Genomic DNA, 19,844 nt, shown 5'->3' on the forward strand with positions numbered 1-19,844 from the left:
AAGTTTTATTAGGGGAAGGGAAGGGAAGAGAAAAAAATAGAGAAAGGGAAGGGGGGAGAGAGGGAGACAGGAAGGGAGGGATAAGAGGGAGAGAGAGAAAGAGAGAGAAAGCAAGAAAGGAAAAGCTCTGCCTGCCTCTTCAGAGAACAGGGGGAAAGGGGGAGTGGGTGGAGCTTGTCTCTACAGAACCAGGGTAGTGCTTGACATGTACCCCAGCAGGGTCAAAGTGTACTTGCATGCTAACATTCAGTCTTAATGCACCCCACTGTTTCTCCTAAGGTCCCCAGTTCTGACTCCTCATTCTGCCCCCCAGGGATTCAAGGCCACCTGGATGTTCTCTGGCCAACTTCCAAACCTGCCAGCAGCTCAGGATAGGCCCACTGTCCACTGGGTGCTACAGATGAGGTCCACTCCCACCCCACCCACCCACACTGTCTGGCACCAGGTATTCCTGGGCAGCTTCTGCTCAGCCACTCAACCCATCACATGAATCCTGCACCTGGCTCCCCACAAAGCCCCACTGTGTCTCTCCACCACCCCAAGGGCCATCTCCTGGCTCCAGCCACCTGAAAGTACTTCACCACTCTTGAACTCTCTCCAAAGACCAGGCACTGATTCCCAGATTCCAGTCCCACTGAGCGCTGGTCAAAAGTCACCCCACCCTGCCCCCTGATGAGCCCAACTCTGTGCCCTTTACACACCACGTGTACACCTTGCTCCATTGCTCCAGATCACAAGCTGCATTAGTTCTACCTCTAAGGCTGTCCACAGGCAGCACTTCAGAAAGCAGCCACACATGCCGCTAGCTGAGGCAATCTAGTCCCTCCACATCTTCCTAGGAAAAACACGCAGACTCTCTACTGCCCAACCCACTGACAGTCTTCGGGCTTCAGAGTGCTTCTCAACGGGGTCTGTGTCACGATGGAGGGGCAGATAGGAAGTGTCCTATTACCACTCTGCCCTCACCAATGCTAACAAACTCCAACCCCATCATCTCTCCACAAGCCCTTAGAGATCTCATGTAGACAGCAAAGACCAGCACAAGGCCATGTCCCAGCGGGACAGGCGACCTCCAGATCACTAGTTGCTCACAAACTATCTCAGCAAGTCTGACATACCTCAGCCCACCCATGTTAAGAAGCCCTCCTGTGTATCTAAGGCTCCAAAAAGGCTCCTGACATCTCCAGTGTTCAGCAGGAACAGACAGGCTTCTTTGGGGACTCCCAGTGCCACAGAGTCTCAGAGGACAAAAAGGAAACTGAAATCTGGACTAGCAAGATAGCTCAGAAAGTAAAAGACCTGCTACCAAACTGACCTACATGGTAGAGGAAGAAAACACTCCCAGAAGTTGTCTTCCAACACCCACACAGGCACCATGGCACACCCTTCCCCCAATACACACAAAATCAATCAATGTAATTAAATTTTTCTAGGAACTGAAGAGATAACAGCCTTGCAGGGAACCCCAGTTCAGTTCCCAGCACCCCTCATAACTGCCTTTAATTCCTATTCCAGGGGATCTAATGCCTTCTTCTGGCTTCATGGGGCACCTGCACTTGTGTGTGTGTGTGTGTGCGCACATGCACGCACACACACACACACACACACACACCATAGGTTTTCCACTAGGTATCATGTGACACACCTGTACATGGCATCCCAGCATTCCAAGGCAGAGGAAGGCCAGGAGTTCAAGTCATTCTCAAATTGGAAGTAAGCTTAGACTGGGCTATGAGACCCTGACTCAAGAAAATTTAAAAGTCATGAGCCAGGCAGTGATGGCTCATGTTGAGTGCTACAAAGTTTGAAGGCGAGCTGGACAACATAATGGCACCGTCTCAACAAACAGCCTAGTGGCGTACTTATAGTCTTTACCCAAGGTGCACAAGGTCCACCACTGGGTGTGGAAAGTGTATGTCTGGCATACTCTCATGGGCCATCACAGCATTCCAGACTCAGAGGCAAGAGGGCCAAGAGTTCAAGGTCGTCTTCAGCTACATGGCTAGTTTAAGGTCTGCCAAGGCTCAAGAAAACTAACAACGGCCTTTCCAGTGAGCCAGGGCTTGGGGACAAGGAGGCACAGCGTTGATTAGGAACCACCTCTTCATTAACATCCCCCACCCCAAGATCCCAGAGGGGAAGGGACCCAAAGAGGGAGGGGCACAGAGGACTATCTTGTAAGGGAGGCATGGGGGTAGTTGCAGTATACCAGAAACTCAACAGGATGAAAGGGAGGACAGCAAATAGGTGGCTGGATGGAAGGATAGGTACAGGAAGGGAAGAGTGGCGATGAATGTGAGGATGTGTGTGTGGGTGACAGATGGGTAAATGGAAGACAGACCAATAGATAGGTGGGTGAAGAAAAGGAAGAAGGCAGGTAGAACTGAGAAAATGAGCATTTAGGGGTAAAATTAGGATGGAAAGCACAAAGTCAGGAAAAAGAAAAAATAGTAGAACAGAAGTGCTTGGCCCAAACAAAACTTTATGTCACCACTGCAGGCCTTTTATCAATATCCCATGAACTACAGCCCACATAGCAACGTAGAAGGTCAACAATTCTCTCCACCTGATGAGCTTCACTATAGAAAAGCATTCTGTGCAGTGCTAACACATACAAGAAAATAGCATTTATAGGTAGCTGATCCCCCAGTGAGGAGGGGCTGGGGGCTTAGTCAGCGGTGGAGCCCCACCTACTCCCCCAGTGAGGGGCTGGAGGTGTGGCTGGGGTGGAGCCCTTTCCTTGAATCCCCCAGTGAGGGGCTGGGGTGTGGTTGGGTGGAGCCCCACCTAGAGTCCCCCAGGGAGGGGCTGGAGGTGTGGTTGGGGTAGAGCCCTTGCCTAGAGTCCCCCAGTGAGGGACTGGGGATATGGTTGAGGTAGAGCCCTGCCTAGAATTCCCCCCACCCCCAGTACCCCTGCCCATAACACACCATCCTCCAAGTTGGGGTGTGATCCAGTTATTAAGTACCCACCTTATATGTAAAACTATGTTCCACCATCAGCACAGCACAAAAGAAAATTGGTATGCACTACAGGGGCATGACCAGCTTGAGCCAGAGTAAAGACTCAATAGTGAGGACAGTGACCCAGTCTACACATATGCACTTGCCAAAGCCTGCCAGGAGTACCTTCCGCTGGAAGTCACTTCTGACCGCAAATCTAACAGACTGTGCTCTGGGGAAGCAGCTCCTGAGGCAAGTGGAAAAATGTGTGGAACAGTGATGGGAACCACATGTTGCAGCCTTGGTAACATGGTACCCAGAAAAGAGATATGTAAGCAAGGACAGCAGTGAGTGACAGGAGTACCTATAATTTTTCCACCCTAAAGAATATGCATTTTTTATTGAAAATAGATTCTTTCATATATTATATTGTGATTAGTTTCCCCTCCCCCAACTCTTCTCGAATCCTCCCTATTTACCCACCTACCCAAATCCACATCGTTTTCCCCCTCTCTCATTAGGATACAAACAGGCATCTAAAAGCAGCAATAATACAAAACAAAACAATGAACAAACCAGAATAGGACAAAACAAACGGGGGGGGGGGGGGAGCCAAAGGGGGAAAAAAAAAAAAAGCATACAGATGCTGAGACGACATACACAGAGAAATCCCACAACTAACATAAGCAAAAGATCTGTAAGGGAAGAAAAAGCCCAAAGCACTGTGAGACAAAAACAAAACAAAAAAACAAAAACAAACAAAAAAAAAAAAACCTCCCAACATACCACTGAGTTCGTTTTGTGTAGTCCATCTACTGCTGGGCATAGGACTGCCCTTAGGGGTGGTTTGTATACCACGTGAGACTCATCAGAGAATTCTTAAGCCATCACCCTGATTGCTTCTGGCCTGGGATGTCTCTTGGCTACTCCACTTCCCATGAGTGAGCGGGGCAGGCACTAGACACATCATCAGGCTGGGGGTGGAGGAACACTGGTGGGGAGGAACAGGGAAAGGACACTCACCACGCTTGGGTTTGGGGAAGCTGTCATGCAGTCGGAAGATAACCTTCTCCACAAAGTGCTGAATGTCACACTGCTCAGGCCCACGTACGAAGACCATCCAGTCATGGGTGAAGCCCTCAGTGGTGGGCTTCTTGCGAAGTTGGGCACGGTGCCCCAGCTCTAACTTCACCTGGACAGTGCACTGAGGAGGAAGAGAGGCAAGGCCAGGTCAGCATGGAGGCAGAGCCACATACTGTCAGTGCTAGCTGCAGGTGCTTCTGCATGCTTCCAGGAAGCAAATACACATACACCACACACAAGGTCCTGGCCCCTCCCATTGGCTGCAGCATCTGTGGTCCCTTCAACTCAATGCTGTTCCCTGGACATCCCAGCTGATTCATCACTGGGAGGACCTAATGAAGCAGTTTTCCCTGGCCTCTCCCCACAGTATCTGTGGCCCTGATGTCCACCTGGACACAGAGCCTGAGACCTCACAGATCAGAACTAGGCAGCCCTGTACTGAAGGACCCCAGGGTGCCAGCCTAGCTAGCCACAGCAGCTCCTTGAGGGAGCACTCTCATTCTCCCTCCTGAAGGTGTTTTGACAATGTATCCTGAAACCCTAAGTGGCTCAAGCCAGTCCCAAAGTAAATGCAATGCCACTAAACTCCAAGAGATTCCCAGCACCAGGGCAGGCCCACCCACCTCAGAATGTCTGCAATCTGTAAAACCCTCTCTAGACATTGTATGGGGGGGAAAGGGGGGGATGCAGAGCCAACATTGACACTGGGTTCTTCCCCACCACTTTCTATATTACACATGAACGAAGGGCCTCTCACCTGAGCCCAGAGCGTGCTGGTCTGGCTAGCCCAGGCTGCTAGCTTGCTCTGGTGTCCCTTGTTTTTGACATGAGTAAGCCAGAGTCATCTAAACAGGGCACTTCAACTGAGAAAAGGCATCTATCAGATTGGCCTGTGGTATTTTCCTGATTAATGATTGACATGAGAGAGCCCAGCCCACCATGGGCAGGTGGTCCTGGGATGTATAAAAAAGCAAAACTAAGTAAGCCATGGGGAGCAAGCCCCAACTTCCGAGATAGGCTGTGAAAGCAAAATAAACCCTTCTTTGCTCCAGTTGTCTCTGGCCATGGTGTTTATCACAGCAACCGAAAGCTGAAGCGGCCAGCGAACCTCTGCCTCCCTCCCCAGCACTGGGCTGCCTAACTGCCTGCCCACCTTCACACAAGTGTTGAGGAGCTCAACTCTAGCTTCACATTTGCACATCAAGTCTTAAGCCAATGAGCTGACTTCTCAGCCTTTCATATACTTTTAATGTGGTGTATGTGCATTCACACATGTGTATACATGGAGGCAAAGGACAGCTCTAAATGTCACCCTCAGAATACTATTCACCTTTTAAGATTTAATTTTACTTTATTTACGTGTTTGTCTACGTATCTGTTGTATGTGAGGCCAGGAGCATGGGGAGAGGTCAAAAGAGGGAACCAGATTCCCTAGAATTGCTGTTATAGATGTTTATGAGTCACCCTGTGGGTGCTGGGAACCCAGCTCTGGCCCTCTGAAGCAGTACCAAGTGCTCTTAATAATTGTGCCGTTTCTCCAGGCCCAGGGATCCCCTTATCTCCACTCCCCAAGGCTGGGATCTCAAATATCCAGCTTTTTCACATGGACCCAATTTAGTTCCTCATGTTTGCAAGCAGGATTTTACTGAGCTAACCCTTCAACCCAAAAAGAGCTTTTTTTTTTTTTTTTTGTTTTGTTTTGTTTTGTTTTGTTTTGCGGGTGTGTGTGTATGTGTGTGTGTTACCAGGCATTGAACAGAGGGCTTTAACTGCATGATAGGCAAGCAATGTTATCACTGAGGTACACTACCAGGTGCTCCCTAGGCTTTTTTGTTTGTTTGTTTGTTTGTTTGTTTTTCGAGATAGAGTTTCTCAGTTGTTTCTCAGTGTAGCTTTGGAGCCTATCCTGGCACTCACTCTGTAGACCAGGCTGGTCTGGAACTCACACAGATCTGCCTTCCACTGCCTCTAGAGTACTGGGTTTAAAGGTGTGCTCTACTGCACCCATCTTTACCCTACCTTTTTTAAGACAAGGTCTCACTGAACAGCCCAGGCTGGCCTTGAACTCTCTCCATCCCTCTTCATCCTGAGTGCTGGGGTTTCCCTGTGGTCACTTGACAAAAGAGCTTGACACTTAGTATGAAACAGTCAGAGCAGCATAGGCCAAGCTGGCCTGTTAAGTGCTGTGCCCAGACAAGCGAGACATGAAGGAAGAGGCCCAGGCCACCTGCCAAGAACTCCCACACACTGGCCTCTACTAGCCCTTGCCAGTAGAGCCAGGAGCCCAGGCCCTAGAGGTCCCACCTATGCCCCCAACCCCTCTCCCCACACTTTCTACAAAACCCCTTTAGTATCTGTGCACTCAGATCTCTGCCAGGACAAGCATCCTTTCATTTCCAAGGAAAAGCTCCATTGCTCTAGGACTGCCAAAGGGATGACAAGAGGGGCAGCCAGATGGGAAATGGGTGCTCATGCATGTGAAATCAGACTCTTAGTGGTGGTTGTCTTATAAAGACAGGAACACCTGAAAGATGTGCTCAAGTACAAATAGTGGTGAGTGGAGGAGAGGCTGGAAAAAGGGAAAGGAGGGCTGAAAGGAGAAACCAGCTGGACCTGAGTGCAGAGACCCATCTCTGGGACAAGGGGGCAGGGCTGCAACTCTGCAGGGACAGTCATTGGAAGAGGAGAGCAGAGGTTCAGAATCCCAGCACTGGGGACATCTGGAGGCAGGGGTGGGGGAGTGGGGGGGACATGACATGACAGGACAGGACACATCAACCCCTAGATATAGCTAGGTTTGGTGCCTGCCAGTGACCCACAGAGGACCAGCCTAGGATACATGGCCAGACCCCAGGATGCCTTTGTGGACAGACTGAGCACAGGGTGGAGAATGTTCAACATAATTCTGGAGCAATACCACCAGCACCCCAGAGGCATGATGAACATGGCCACTGCTGGCTAGAGGCTCTCTGGACTCCTAAACACTGGTAACCCTACTCCCCTGAGCCACTTCTTTTGGAATTTCTATCTGCTGTGGGCCTGTCTCCCTGAATCCTACGACTTGCCAGCTGAGCCTTACGCTGCTTGCCTGGCAGTGCTTATGATACTGGGATCCCAGTCAGGTCACAGCACAGGCAGCACACTGGCTATTGCAAAAGAACAAATGACCACAGCTCCATTGGAGCTGAGGACACAAACACCAGAACTTCGAGGCACAGCCAAAGTAAACTGGTTTCAAGGCAATGGCAGACTGTGCCCAAAGTCCTGGCTGGAGACATTGATGCCCAAGGGGCCAGCACCAACTGGGATCACAACACACCCAGCTGAGGGCAACACAGTCTGGACTGGACCAACAGTGTCCAGGTCCCCCATGCTTAACCATCTTTGTCCTTCTTGAGCTGGACCTCAGGAAAGAGCTGAGAGGCTAGAACTTTCTAGAAATAGTGGTAGTGGGATAGCACAGGGTCTGTGCCACCAACATGAGAAAGGCACCTGAAGTTGCAGCAGCTCAAGGCAGTGGCTGAGTGAGCCCTAGCCACCCAGGGACTATTATCTCACAGGGCCCTCCTTGCTCTCCTCTACCTGGATCCCCTGTACCCTCCAGAACCAGAGCCACACTTGAGCAACCAACCAGCTAGTTCTCCAGGATTGGCGCTGCTGCAAAGCCGCACTCCCATTACCAGCACAGCTTCCTGAGGACTGCCTTGCACAACCAGGTCCTCCCAGCACTTTGACCACTTATTGCATGGACACCTCTGCATAACCCAGAACTGAGAACTGCACCTTGTTACCTGCAACCTCAAGGAAACCCTGATGCAGAGGTGAGCAGCCAGGGCCTAGCCAGAAGTGTCACCCGTCCTGCTCCTGAAGATCAGAAGCCAAGGGGTGTAAGGCCCAAAGGCTCAGAGTGCCATCTGGGGACAGTTAAACTCAGACTGGAGGCTTCACACTGCCAGAACAACTGGCAGAGGGCACTCAGACCCAGAATCCCAATCCAGCAAGCCAGGCAAACAGCACATGTGACATCTCACAGTTCCTTCCTGAGGGAATCCATTCTCTATAGGTGTGGACCAGCAAAGGGCCTAAATCCCATCTCACAGCTCTGTGTGACTCCAAATCCATCCATCTGCCCTTATCCACCCACCATGAGCTCACATAACCATCAAACCCATCCATCCACCCTGCCACCTATCAATACACCTACCCATCCATCTATCCATCTATCCATCCATCCCTCCTCCCTCCACCCATTCACCCTCCATCCACACACCTATCAACCCATCCCATTCACTCATCTATCATCCACTTCTCCTACCACACCCCTAAACACCCAGCCCAAGCTTGAGCCCAGGAGGCAGTCATTAGCTGTTAATTTTCCTATAGGCTTTCACCTGATTTCCTGGTGGGAATTCTTTTTAACAAATGACCTTTCCTCTGGGAATCCACACATCACCCCATGGAATAATTACATCTATTATTTGGCTTTTGCAGCCAATACCTTGGCATACACCTGGCCCTCCCCTTTAGCAAGAAAAAACATTGGGTTCACCCTGTAGTAAGGTCCACACACACTGATAGGTAGGTGCTAGGACCCAGACCTAGGAACCCACAGACCAAGACAACTGAGCTCTCTAGAACCTTCCTTGTCCCTCTAATCCCAGACAGGGCTCCTGGGGAAGCAGGTGTCCTAAGACAATCACTAAAGCACCTGGCCAAAAGGTACAAGTCTGGAGGACAACCAATAAAAAACAACCAAGCCAGCAGCCCCAGCCCATCCTCCAATCACTGTCCACTGTAACCCTTTTTGTAGGCCCAGCCACCTCCTTACTCCTGACAGAGCACAAGGCTCAAGACAGAAGGACCAGTAGGGGCTGGGAAGGGACAGGTGTGCTGTCCACATGGACATGCCAGGTACTGAAAACATTCTATGAGAGAGTCCACAACATGAGGATAGCCACCATGTATCTCCTAGGAATGTGGACAATGGCCCCGGGCAGTAGTACTTCGACCATCGGCAACCCCAGTCCAGGCCCCTGGCCCCTATAAAAGCAACCAGCAGCGCAGAGTTAGAAAGCCTGAAACTAGCTGCAGAGGACCCAGGATTCAATGCCAGCTCCAGCACCTTGCCTACATAGTCCCTTCCAGAACTCCTGTGGATAGGTAGAACACTCAGGACATCAGGATAAGATTCCATGCTGGCCTAAGCTGCCCCAGCCCCCCATACCTAAGCCAAATCTCTGCTCCTGGAGTACAGCACAGCCAGGCTGTGGGCATGTGTGCCACCTGCAGCCACACCCTTTCTGAGGCCAGGCCTGCAACTCTGGGAAGGGGATTCCTAGGCTTTTAGCTGGGACCACTGGATACTGACACCCTCTCTAGTGGTTTGCTGGAGAAACCCACTGGGCTCTCAGACCCTTCTCAACTTCCCAGCATTGTACCTGGGCAAACCAACTCCATTCCATCCCTCCAAAATCCTGGCCATGCCCCTGCTCAGCATATCAGACAGCACCAGAGTGGTGGTGGTAGAGGTGGTGTGTGTGTAGGGGACACCTGAAACACTTTCCAAGCCTTCCTATCTATAGGGAAAGCAAGAAGCCCAGAGCAAAAAGCAAACTAACACTTCTGTGCTGGCCTCTGCACCACCAGCCTCAGAATCACAAGGGAAGGCTAGACCAAAATAGGGGATATAGAAGAAAAGCATGTAGAGCCAGCACCCAAGGTCCAGCCCACTGCTTCCCTGAAAGGCACATATGGGTGGAGGGAGGCTAGGACTCTACCATGTGCACCAACAGTCTCCTGAGGAAGAATCACATCTGTGAGTGCCAGCTCCCCACAGGGGTCTCACAGTTTCAATGAGGGCACCTGCTGGGGTTCTCAGGAGCTGGCAGGGAGGAGGGGCAGAGTGCACATGAAGACCCAACAACTCAGCCCAGTGCTACTGGTGGACTTCTGGTGGCAGGGTCCTGTCTGTGTAAACTCCTGGATGGCCAGGTGGTCAGTCATGGTGGCTGCCTATGACCTAAGGACTCAACTTTGCATGTTCCTTGGCTGAAACCTAAAAGCAGCCACAGTCACGGCTGAGCTCAGGCTAAGAGGAGCCTTTTCGCCACTGTCCCGGACTAAGACTGCCATCTTTACTCACCATCCCAGTCACCAAGTGACAGCTGCACAACACACCACAGAGGGAATGGCCTCCAACCTCTGGGGACTCTGGTGAGGACAAGGGCCATGCCCTGCACTTTGGAGTAGAGGGTGCTGAAGGGACAGGGACTTTTTGTGTGGTTCAAACAAGGAAGAGCCCAGATAGCAAGCAGGCTTGCAAACCAGCCTATTCACTAGCAAAGCCAAGTACACCAGATCCAAGAGCCATGCCACCTGCCACTTGCCCCCAATGACCCTAGCCCATGGATAGTGGGACACACAGGAAGGTCCCTGGCTCATGTGCCTGAAACCACATAGCCACATGGTCAAACCAGACAAAGCCGCCTCCATGGTGCCAGCAGCCAGGAATGTCCCAACCTGCCCTTGCTAACAGCAGAAGCCATCAGCTGCCACCCTCACAGCCCCATAACTTCCCAAGGCCAGCACCCCTGAAAACTTAGGCTTGTGAAAGAAAGGGAGAGGATACGGCCCTGGGTGGGAGTAACTTGAAGATGGGGAGGAGCTCACATGGTGAGGAGCTGGGTGACATGGGCACAGATACCAGAAGGGACTCACTCAGGTTTACAAGAACCAACAGGGCTGGTTACCAAGTGGGAGGGGGCTGCTACTGGGAGCCTGGGGAATCCACCTTTGCCTAGGTGAGCTGGGGAAGCAATGGGACTATGAGGAGAGGGGGTGGGGCAGAGGAGGAAGAGATTATGATTGGGGGACTGTGGCTGTGGGAAGACCAGCTGAGATCAGGGTCAGACAGGTGAGAGGGCTACACTAGGATGTCTGGACAGTCATAAATCAGGTCCCAGGTGCAAAGCTGGCCAAACCCAAGGGACATAACAGGATCATTAGGAGTCTGAAGGGCTTGTGGGGTACCAGGTCAGAGCAGAGACTGCCCTTGGTCTGCGTCTCAAGGCAGGTACCACCCTTGGGCCCTGGGCAGAGAGGAAAGTGGCAGCAGGCTGGGCCAAAGAAGCGGACACTGGCCCAAGCTCAAGGTCCCACATCAGAACTAAGTTCACAGCAGCAGTTCAGGGTTTCAGGGACACATGCTCATGTGAGGAAGGAGTTGATGAGGCAGGCTAGGCAGGAGGATGGAAAATATGGTCTGAAGTAGTATCTTGGATAGAAGAGGGTCTAATTCTGGCAAGGGACATTCAAAACAAATGAGGCCAACCAGTACACAAGTATCTGGCAGGGGGTTCATGGAGTTTGGGGCGACTAGGGACCACAAGTCCAGGAAGGACTCTCTCCAAAGAAAAGGGGCCAGATTTGGGGCAGTGTGGCATGTAAGAGGATATGAAGGGGGATTTGGGAGGACCTAAATTTCCTGAAGCTGTCTATCTATAAAGACACTTGAGGGTCTCTGCAGATTCAGAGCCATGCTGGGACCACAGAGGCTGGGAGTCCCACTCAAGCTGAGACCTGTTTCCAAGGGTTCTGGACCAGGCTGTGGTGCCAGGGGCTGTGGGATGTCCTGGAGTTCTGAGGGGAGTCTGCCTAGATTTGGATCCACAGGGACTGTGAGTAACTCTGGGGTTCCCAGATAGGTTGGGTAGCTCTAGAATTCCAATGGGTGCCCTGGGTTCCATTCATGTACTGTGATTCCAAAGGATTGCCCAGGGGATTCTGAATCAGGGCAGGATCCCCAAGGTGCTGTGGGGTTCCATGTCTTCCTGGAGAGCTGTGGACCCGGCAGGAGATCCCCAGGGTGCTATGGTAGCACTAAAGCTCCAAGGGGGGTAGGGATCCCAAAGGGTTCTAGAACAGGCTGGGATGCCCAGGGTCCTAAAGCCCTGGGATCCTGAGAGGCACCTCGGGAAACTGTGTGTAGACTGGGGTTCTATGGGTACCTCCGGAGGCCTCTGAAACAAGATAGTTCCCATGGTGCTGAAATCCTGGGGTCCTGAGTGATGCCCAGGGGATTCACTGAGGTTCTAAAGGGTGTCTCAGGCTGCATCTCCCAGGATGCTGTGGCGGCTCCAGGGTGGTATAGATACACTACACTGGAAAAGGGTTCTCCAGAGTGGAGTGGGTGTCATTGGAGTGCTGGGATGCATCCCAGGGGGTTCTGCACCAGACCTGGGGTCGCGATGGGGGAGGGGCGCGTGGGGTCGCGGTGGGGGAGGGGTGCCCCGATATGGCGATGGGGGAGGGGCGCCCGGGGGTCGCGGTGGCGGGAGGGGGGCATCCTGCCTTGTGCGCGCCCATTGGGCGCGCGCGGGGCCGTGTGCGCGCAGGGTCGGCCGCAGCGCCGCGCAGGGCAGCGGGAGGCCGGTTCCAGGCGGAGGCTTCTCACCTGATTGTCCATGGCTGGCACCCGCCCCGCCCCCGGGCCCGCGTCGCTCCCGCCGCCGCCACTCAGCGCCGCCCCGCCGCCCTCATTGTCTGTCGGGCGCCACCGCCGCCGCTGCTCCGGGCCGCCCGCCCGCCCGCCAGCCGCGCTGAACCGGAAACCGCCGCCAGCCCGGGCCGCTCAGCGACCGCGGGCCCCCAGCCGCCGACTCGGGCCCGGCCTCGCCAACAGACAAGCTATCAAACCTATCGGAAGGCTGGAGAGCCGCGCGCGGGGCGGGACTTCCTGGCTGGTGGGGGCCCGCCGGGCTGCGGACCGAGCGACGAAGCCGTCAGCCAATGGGAAGCAGGCGCCGTAGGGGGCGGGCGGAGAGAGGGAGGGAGGCGCGAAGCTAGCGCGGCCGAGCGGCGCGAGGTGTGCACCGCACGTGGAGGGGGCGGGCCAGGCCGCGATGTGACGCCTGCGCGCTGGGGCCCCGAGCGTCCCCCAAAATGGCATGAAGGCTTCGGGTTCGAGCCTTCGGAAGGGAGGGAGCGAGCGCCGGCGACGTTTGTTGCTGCTGTGTGACGCAGCGGACGGTTAGTTTACTGATTTGGATCGTAAAAAGCTAATGGCTTTAGCCGATTTCTCCCCCGCAAGCCTCAGTTTGAGCATCTGCAAAATCGAGATCGTCCGCGTCGATGCTTACCCCACCACCACCACCTTGTAGCTGAGGCATATAATTTCTGCGCCCTCTTATGGCCTCCTCGCACACTGCACACAGGTTCAGGGCTCGCACACAGGTTCAGGGCTCGCACACAGACACACACACAGAATTTAAAATAATAGAAGTCTTTTAAAAAATACAAAGAGGAATTGTTTGAGGTGGTTCTTCTTGCTGTGGTTGTAACGGTGCACATTGGAAGTGGTGCCATTCTAAATGACCAGCAAGCACTCTGAACACCGGGAAAGTAACGAGTCAGTCTACTCAGTGCTACTGTAGATGACAGCTGTTTGTGTTTTCTTTCCCTCTTTGGTTGATTGGTCGGTTGATTTTATTTGTTTTTTTCAAGACAGGGTCTCCCTGTATGGCCCTGGCTGTCCTGGAACTCGCTCTGTAGATTGGGTTGGCCTCGAACTCACAGAGATCCGCTTGCCTCTGCCTCTGCCTCCCAAGTGCTAGGATTAAGAGTGTGCACCATTACTGTTGTTCTTTTGCTGCGCAACTAATGCCTAAGAAACACAAACACGAGACTCAGCGCCCACGTGGAGTTTATTGAGAGAAGGGAGAGAAAGAGGGGGTAGCTGGTGGCCAACCGAAAGCAGGAGGGGGGGGCAGAGAGGGAGAGCAAGAGGGGATAAGAGAGAGGGCAAGAGAGAGGGGCAAGCTTGGCATGCTAGTGTTAAAAGGGGGGCTTGCACATGCGTAACTGAGTCCTCTGGCAGCCAGGTAAAGCTTGAGCCGCCAGGTAAGGCTGACGTAGTGATGATGTAGCCATGAGCATCCTGCCCATCGTCAGGAGCGGGGGTCAGCTGGCTGCTAGTTCCTAACAATTACCACTGGCAACTATGGCTGTTTGAATATCCTGACATGCTGAGGATTGAACCCAGGGCCCCGCTTTCGAGCTTCACCCACAGTCCTGTTTCCACTTTTTATTTGGAGTCTGGGGCTGGGGCTTAGTTCTTAGCCTAGGATGCCAAAGCCCTGCGTCCCACTCTCATGTCCAATAAACCAGGTGCAGCAGCATATGCCTCTCATCCTAACACTTGGGAGGCAGAGACAGTAAGATTGTGAGCACAAATGGGGATGAGGAGACTACCTGCCCTCCCTTGTTTATGGAGTCAGGGTACTAAGCCACCAGTGTCTTAACTGGCCCTGAAGACGACTAAACCTCTCTCACCCTTCAGAGAGACTAGCTCAAGTGAAGGGATGCAACTGAGGAGGGACAGTCATGCTCTAGTGCTGACAGGAGCTGGCAGGAATGGCTTCTGCATACTGTCTTGGAGAGATGAGCCAAGGACCCGGATCTGATCCTCTAAAATCCACATTAATGTGGAAAGACTCAAACCCCTCAAAGTTATCCTCTGGTTTCCATGTGTGTGCCATGACAGGCATGCCCACACACTCAACAGAAATAAAGTTTTCAAGATCCAGTGTTTTTTCTTTTTGGGTCTTTTTTGTTGTTGTTTTGTTTTGTTTTTTTTGAGACAGAGTTTCTCTGTAACTTTTGAAGCTGTCCTGGAACTAGTTCTTGTAGACCAGGCTGGCCTTGAACTCACAGAGATCTGCCTGCCTCTGCCTCCTGAGTGCTGGGATTAAAGGTGAGCGGCACCACTGCCCGGCCAAGATCCAGTGTTGATAGTGAAGGAATAAAATATTTAAAAGTGTAGTTTAGTGTAGCATAAAAGAAAAAAGTATACTATGATATATGCAGACAAACAGTAGGATACCCTGACACCTGCTCCAATGACACTAGGCTCAGTGGCTCAAACCAGACACAGATACATACTACAGGATCTCACTCCCTAGAGGACCCTAGGGTGGGTCCTCTAGCAGCTTTGGAGAGGTAGAGCCAGAAACACACATGCAATCAGCCCTCAGGAAACCAAGGCAGGGCAGTCTCAGGTCCAGCCTGAGCTACAAAGTGAAACCATATCTCAATAACCAAAACCAAACACCAACCTCTGAAGGTGATACCGACTTAAGTCCTTAAGGCACAAAATCAGTTTCGGTGAATGAGCTCTTAGACAGAGAAAGTCATGGAGGGGGTGAGGGGGGATCATCATTTTGAAAGCTCTAATGAGTAACCATGTTATTCATTTATTTACCTATCTAGTTTTTTGTTGTTGTTTTTGAGCTTTGTTTTGCTTGAGACAGGATTTCACCATGTAGCCCTGGCTGGTCTGGAACTCACTCTGTACACGAGACTTGCCTTAAACTCACAGAGATCCACCTGTTTCTGCTGCTCAAGAGCTATGATTAAGGGAATGCACCACCACACCTGTGTTATTTTGGAGTTTGGACTCAATCTCACTCTGTAACTCTGTATCCCAGCATGACCTCAAATTCATAGCCTTCCTCTTGTCTCTGCTTCAAAGGTGCTGAGATAACAGCCATTGAGCCTGGCTCTGAACCTACTTACATTTTATAGTTGAGTGCTGGCAAATTGGTCTGCATGTGGTGTCCGTGAAAGCCAGAAGTGTTGGGTCCCCTAGAAATGGAGTTACAAGCAGTTTTGAGGGCCCAGTGTGGGTGCTGGGAACCAAATGTTGGTCCTCTGCAAAAGCAGGCATCCTTGACAGCTGAGCCATCTCTCCAGCCAGTCCCTGGGTAACTCAGTAATGTGGCAGTTATAGCTGGGTGCTAAAGTCACTGAATGGCAGGCAAGCACAGGAGATATTTTAGTGTCCTGGGACTCACACTGAGTTTGGGTTATGCCCACCGTCCTCTTATGATAGTTCACTTGGTGGCCAAATCCCTGAATGTTCTTTGCAAACACATCTCTCTCCAAACAATACACATAACAAGCTGGGATTCTTGATTGACATCTGCATCAGGGTATACACTTTCATCCCTGAATAAGAGCAGAATCCTCCCCATCTTTGGTGACAAATTGTCACCACTGGAGTTTTCATTCCAGTGTTTTCCCAGTGTGTCCAGGAATAAAGACTAGAAGGGCCAATCTGCCCAGAACTGGTTTGTGGTACATGCACAGTGAGGCAAAATTGTGTCCTCTATCAGCCTTCTAGGAGAAGCCCCTATTACCTATTTACCATTGCATGCCTATGCATCATGCATAATTGCATTATGGGAATGGATATGGCCAATAGAGAAATGCTAAATGACATAATCTACCAATCAAAATAGAGAACCAGGACCTAGGAAGATGTTTCAGCCATTAACAACAGGTCCTATTCTTGGAGAGGACCTGGGTTTGGTTCCCATCCCTACCTCAGGTGCCTCACATCTACATTTAACTCCAGCTCCAGGGGATCTGTATTGGGTACTTTTCTATTGCTGTGATAAAACACCACCACCAGGACAACTTAAAGGAAATGTTTAATTGGGCTTGTAGTTCCAGAGGGTCAGAATTCCTCATAGCAGAGCTAAGGTATGGAGGCAAGAACAGCCGAAAGCTCATGTCTGGATCCACAGGTAGGAGACAGAGAGCAAAATCCAAATTACAGGAGTCTTTTGAACCCTCAAAGCTCAATCCTGAGTTACAAATGTCTTCCAACACCCCCAATCTTTACCAAACGGTTCCACAAGTGGGGACAAGTATTCAAACCGATGAGCCTGTTGGAACCATTCTCAAACACCACAGAATGCAGAATCTGATGCCCTCGCTGGCTTCCACAGACACTTACATGCACAAGGGGCACACATGCACGCACACACACACACACACACACACCAGGTAAATAAATAAGCCGCGCATGGTGGTACATGATGATCTCAGCACTAGGGAGACAGGTAGATCTCTAAATTCAAAGTCAGCCTGGTCATAGACGGAATTCCAAGACACAGAAAAACCCCTGTCTCAAAAAACCAAAACTGGAGCTGGAGAAATGGCTCAGGAGTTATGAGCACTGGCTGCTCTTCCAGAGGTCCTGAGTTCAAATCCCAGCAATCACATGGTGACTCACAACAATCTGTAATGAGATCTGGTGCCCTCTTCTGTCCTGCATGCATACATGCTGGCAGAACACCGTATACATAATAAATATCCTAAAACAAAAAACAAAAACAAAAAAGATAAGTAAATAAATCACTCTTTCTTTTGCTTGTTTTGTTTTGTTTCAAGACAGGGTTTCTCTGTGTAGTCCTGGCTGTCCTGGAACCCACTCTGTAGATCAGGCTGGCCTTGAACTCGTAGAGATACACCTGCCTCTGCTTCCTAAGTACTGGGCTAAAGGTATGCACTACTACACCCACCACACCAGTCTCCTTTTGGAGACAGGATTTCACTGTGCAACCCAGGCTGGCCTGGACCTTGTAGAGATCTACCTGCCTCTTCCTCCCAAGTGCTGCAATTAAAGGAGCCCATAACCATGCCAGGGCCAAGAAAACAGACCTCCTATATTAAAACTAAGATTTGGACTGGGTGGTGGCACATACCTTCAACCCCAGCACTCAGGAGGCAGAGGCAGGAGGATCTCTGAGATCAGGAGTTCAAGGTCATCCTCAGCTACATAGAGAGTTTAGGTCCAGCCTGGGCAAATGAAGCCCTGTCTCAAGCAGAAGGGAGAAAGTTAAGAAAAGAAGAAGAAGGGGAGGAGGGAAGAGGAGGAGGAGGGAAAGACAAGGAGGAAGAGAGAATGGCAGATTGGGGATTTGATGCACATGTAACTAATCCCATCAGATATCTCTGTCATCTTCTTGCCATGTGATTCACAACATCCAAATGGGGAAACTGGTTGCAGGGGCTCTAGCCTGGTGTGCTGCTGGACACTAACCTTCTGCAGGACATGCTGACTCCTGCTTTGTGCCTGTGACTACTGCCCTCTACTGGTTGTCTTGGTTTGCACCACAGAGCCTGCCCGACTCCATACTTCGTTTATTTATTTATTTTTTTTATTTGACCTTGTAGATGGCCCAGCCTTCCGAAGAGTTTTTTAACCCCCCACTCTCAGGCTTCAAGTGTGTTTTTTGTGCCTCTTGGTTCTTCAGACTGTCACAAATGTCCACCTGGTCTCTTGATGTTTAGAGAAAGGAGAGCAAACTGGAGTGACCCTTCATTAGAGACCTGGCCCAGATTAACCCTGATGCCAAGCCCACTGGGAATATACCCCTGCAATGGGAACCATAGATGACTATGGCAAAAAAACAAAGATATTTAACTTTTTTAAAAGCTGGGAATAGTGAATAACGCCTTTTTAGCCAGCATCCTAGAGGTGAAGGCAGGAGGGTTGCTGTAAATCTAAGGCCAGCCTGGGCTACATGATCCTGACTCAAAAAAAAGAGGAAGAAGGAAGGAAAGAAAGAAAGAAAGAAAGGAAGAAAGAAAGAAAGAAAGTCAGCTGGGCAGTAGTGGTGGTGCATGCCTTTAATTCCAGCACTCAGGAGGAAAAGGTAAGCGGATCTCTATGATGAGTTTGAGGCCAGCCTGGTCTACAAAGTAAGTGTCAGATAGGTTCCAAAGCTACACAGAGAAAACCTGTCTCGAAAAACAAAACAAAAAGAAAACAAGAACAAAAACTAAAAGAGAAAAGGAGGGGGGGGGACCACAGGTTCACAGGACTGCCTCCATCTCTCAAGACTGGAATTCATCCTGGGGACACACCTGAAGAACACCTGGGTTTGAAAACAGACAGAGGGAACCTAGAAGCAGTCCAAGGAACCTTTGGAAAGGATAGGTAGATCTGAAATGAAGTCTAGTCTGTGTTCTTGGGCAAGGCATTTGCCTTCTCTGAGCCATATCTATATTTTCCTGTGTCTGTATGGTGGGGTGGGGTGGGGGTGGGGATTAGATAACATTTACAAACTCTCATTTGTGGCAGATGTCAAAAGACCCACAGATGCAGAAATCCCATTCACTGTGAGTAGCCAGGCATAGTTAAGCATACTTGCCAACTCAGTATCCAGAAGGCTGAGGTGGGAAGTTTGAGAGGTCTGGGACAGCCTTGGCTAAATAGAAAAATCTTGTCTACAACTCAGAACAGAGGCACCTTTTGCCACAAGTCCTCCTTGTGGATGAGCTGTGGAAATGCTTGCCTTGCTGCTTCAGACCCCGCCCCAAACAGCGATCAGCGATGGCTAGTTTGCCTCTCTTCCCAGGTTATCCTGTGCAGCCAAGGGACTGGAGGGCTTGTTCTTTCTGTGGAGGGCATTCCCATCTTACCACCCATGAGGGGGGCTTCTCCCCCAGCATATGACCCCTACGGCAACATTTTCAATCACTCTGCTTTTGCAGCACATTAATGTCCGTGAGCACCCATGCAGTTACCATCTGTCACTTATACTATAGCAAGGGTAGGGGACTCTGTATGTCTGATGTCTGACAGAGAGGATGACACCCTATAGGTAAGAGTGAACTGCAAATAAAATCAGGAGAGTTCATTTGTGATTTTTAAATTTTATGTATGCGAACATTCACCTGAATGGGTGTCTGCGTATCATATCTGTGCAGTGCCCATAGAGGCCAGGAGAGGGCATTGGATCTCCTGGTACCAGAGTGAGCTGTCACAAGGTTTCTGGAATTCCATCTGGGTCCTCTGCAAGAACAGCCAGTGCTTTCAATCGCTGTGCCAATGCTTCCATCTCCTTCTATGCATCTTTTACATTCTAAAATTTTTGTCTGTGCATCTACCGCACTTTAGTAGTATTGTGTGTACCACAGCAAGTGTGTGTGAAGGTTAGAACACAATTTATTCTACTTCTTTCTCCATTC

At 50.9% G+C, this 19,844-nt stretch overlaps 1 protein-coding gene across 3 annotated transcripts in view; it reads right to left on the minus strand.

The window, feature by feature from the left end:
• Positions 1 to 12,659, minus strand: part of Mllt1 (MLLT1 super elongation complex subunit) — a 41,082-nt gene extending 28,423 nt beyond the window's left edge. Inside the window, exons 1-2 of one of the 3 annotated variants that reach the window (XM_051177644.1) lie at positions 12,478 to 12,659; positions 3,966 to 4,146 (exon numbers count right to left, since the gene is read on the minus strand). In XM_051177644.1, coding sequence (XP_051033601.1) covers positions 3,966 to 4,146; positions 12,478 to 12,489 — 193 coding nt within the window. In that variant the 5' untranslated portion in view covers positions 12,490 to 12,659. The remainder of the gene's footprint in view (positions 1 to 3,965; positions 4,147 to 12,477) is intronic. The other 2 variants (XM_051177643.1, XM_051177642.1) reach the window with 2 other exon arrangements.
• Positions 12,660 to 19,844: the final 7,185 nt, after the last annotated feature.

Source organism: Phodopus roborovskii, unplaced genomic scaffold (assembly GCF_943737965.1).
Source record: "Phodopus roborovskii unplaced genomic scaffold, PHOROB, whole genome shotgun sequence".
Lineage (NCBI taxonomy): Eukaryota > Metazoa > Chordata > Mammalia > Rodentia > Cricetidae > Phodopus > Phodopus roborovskii.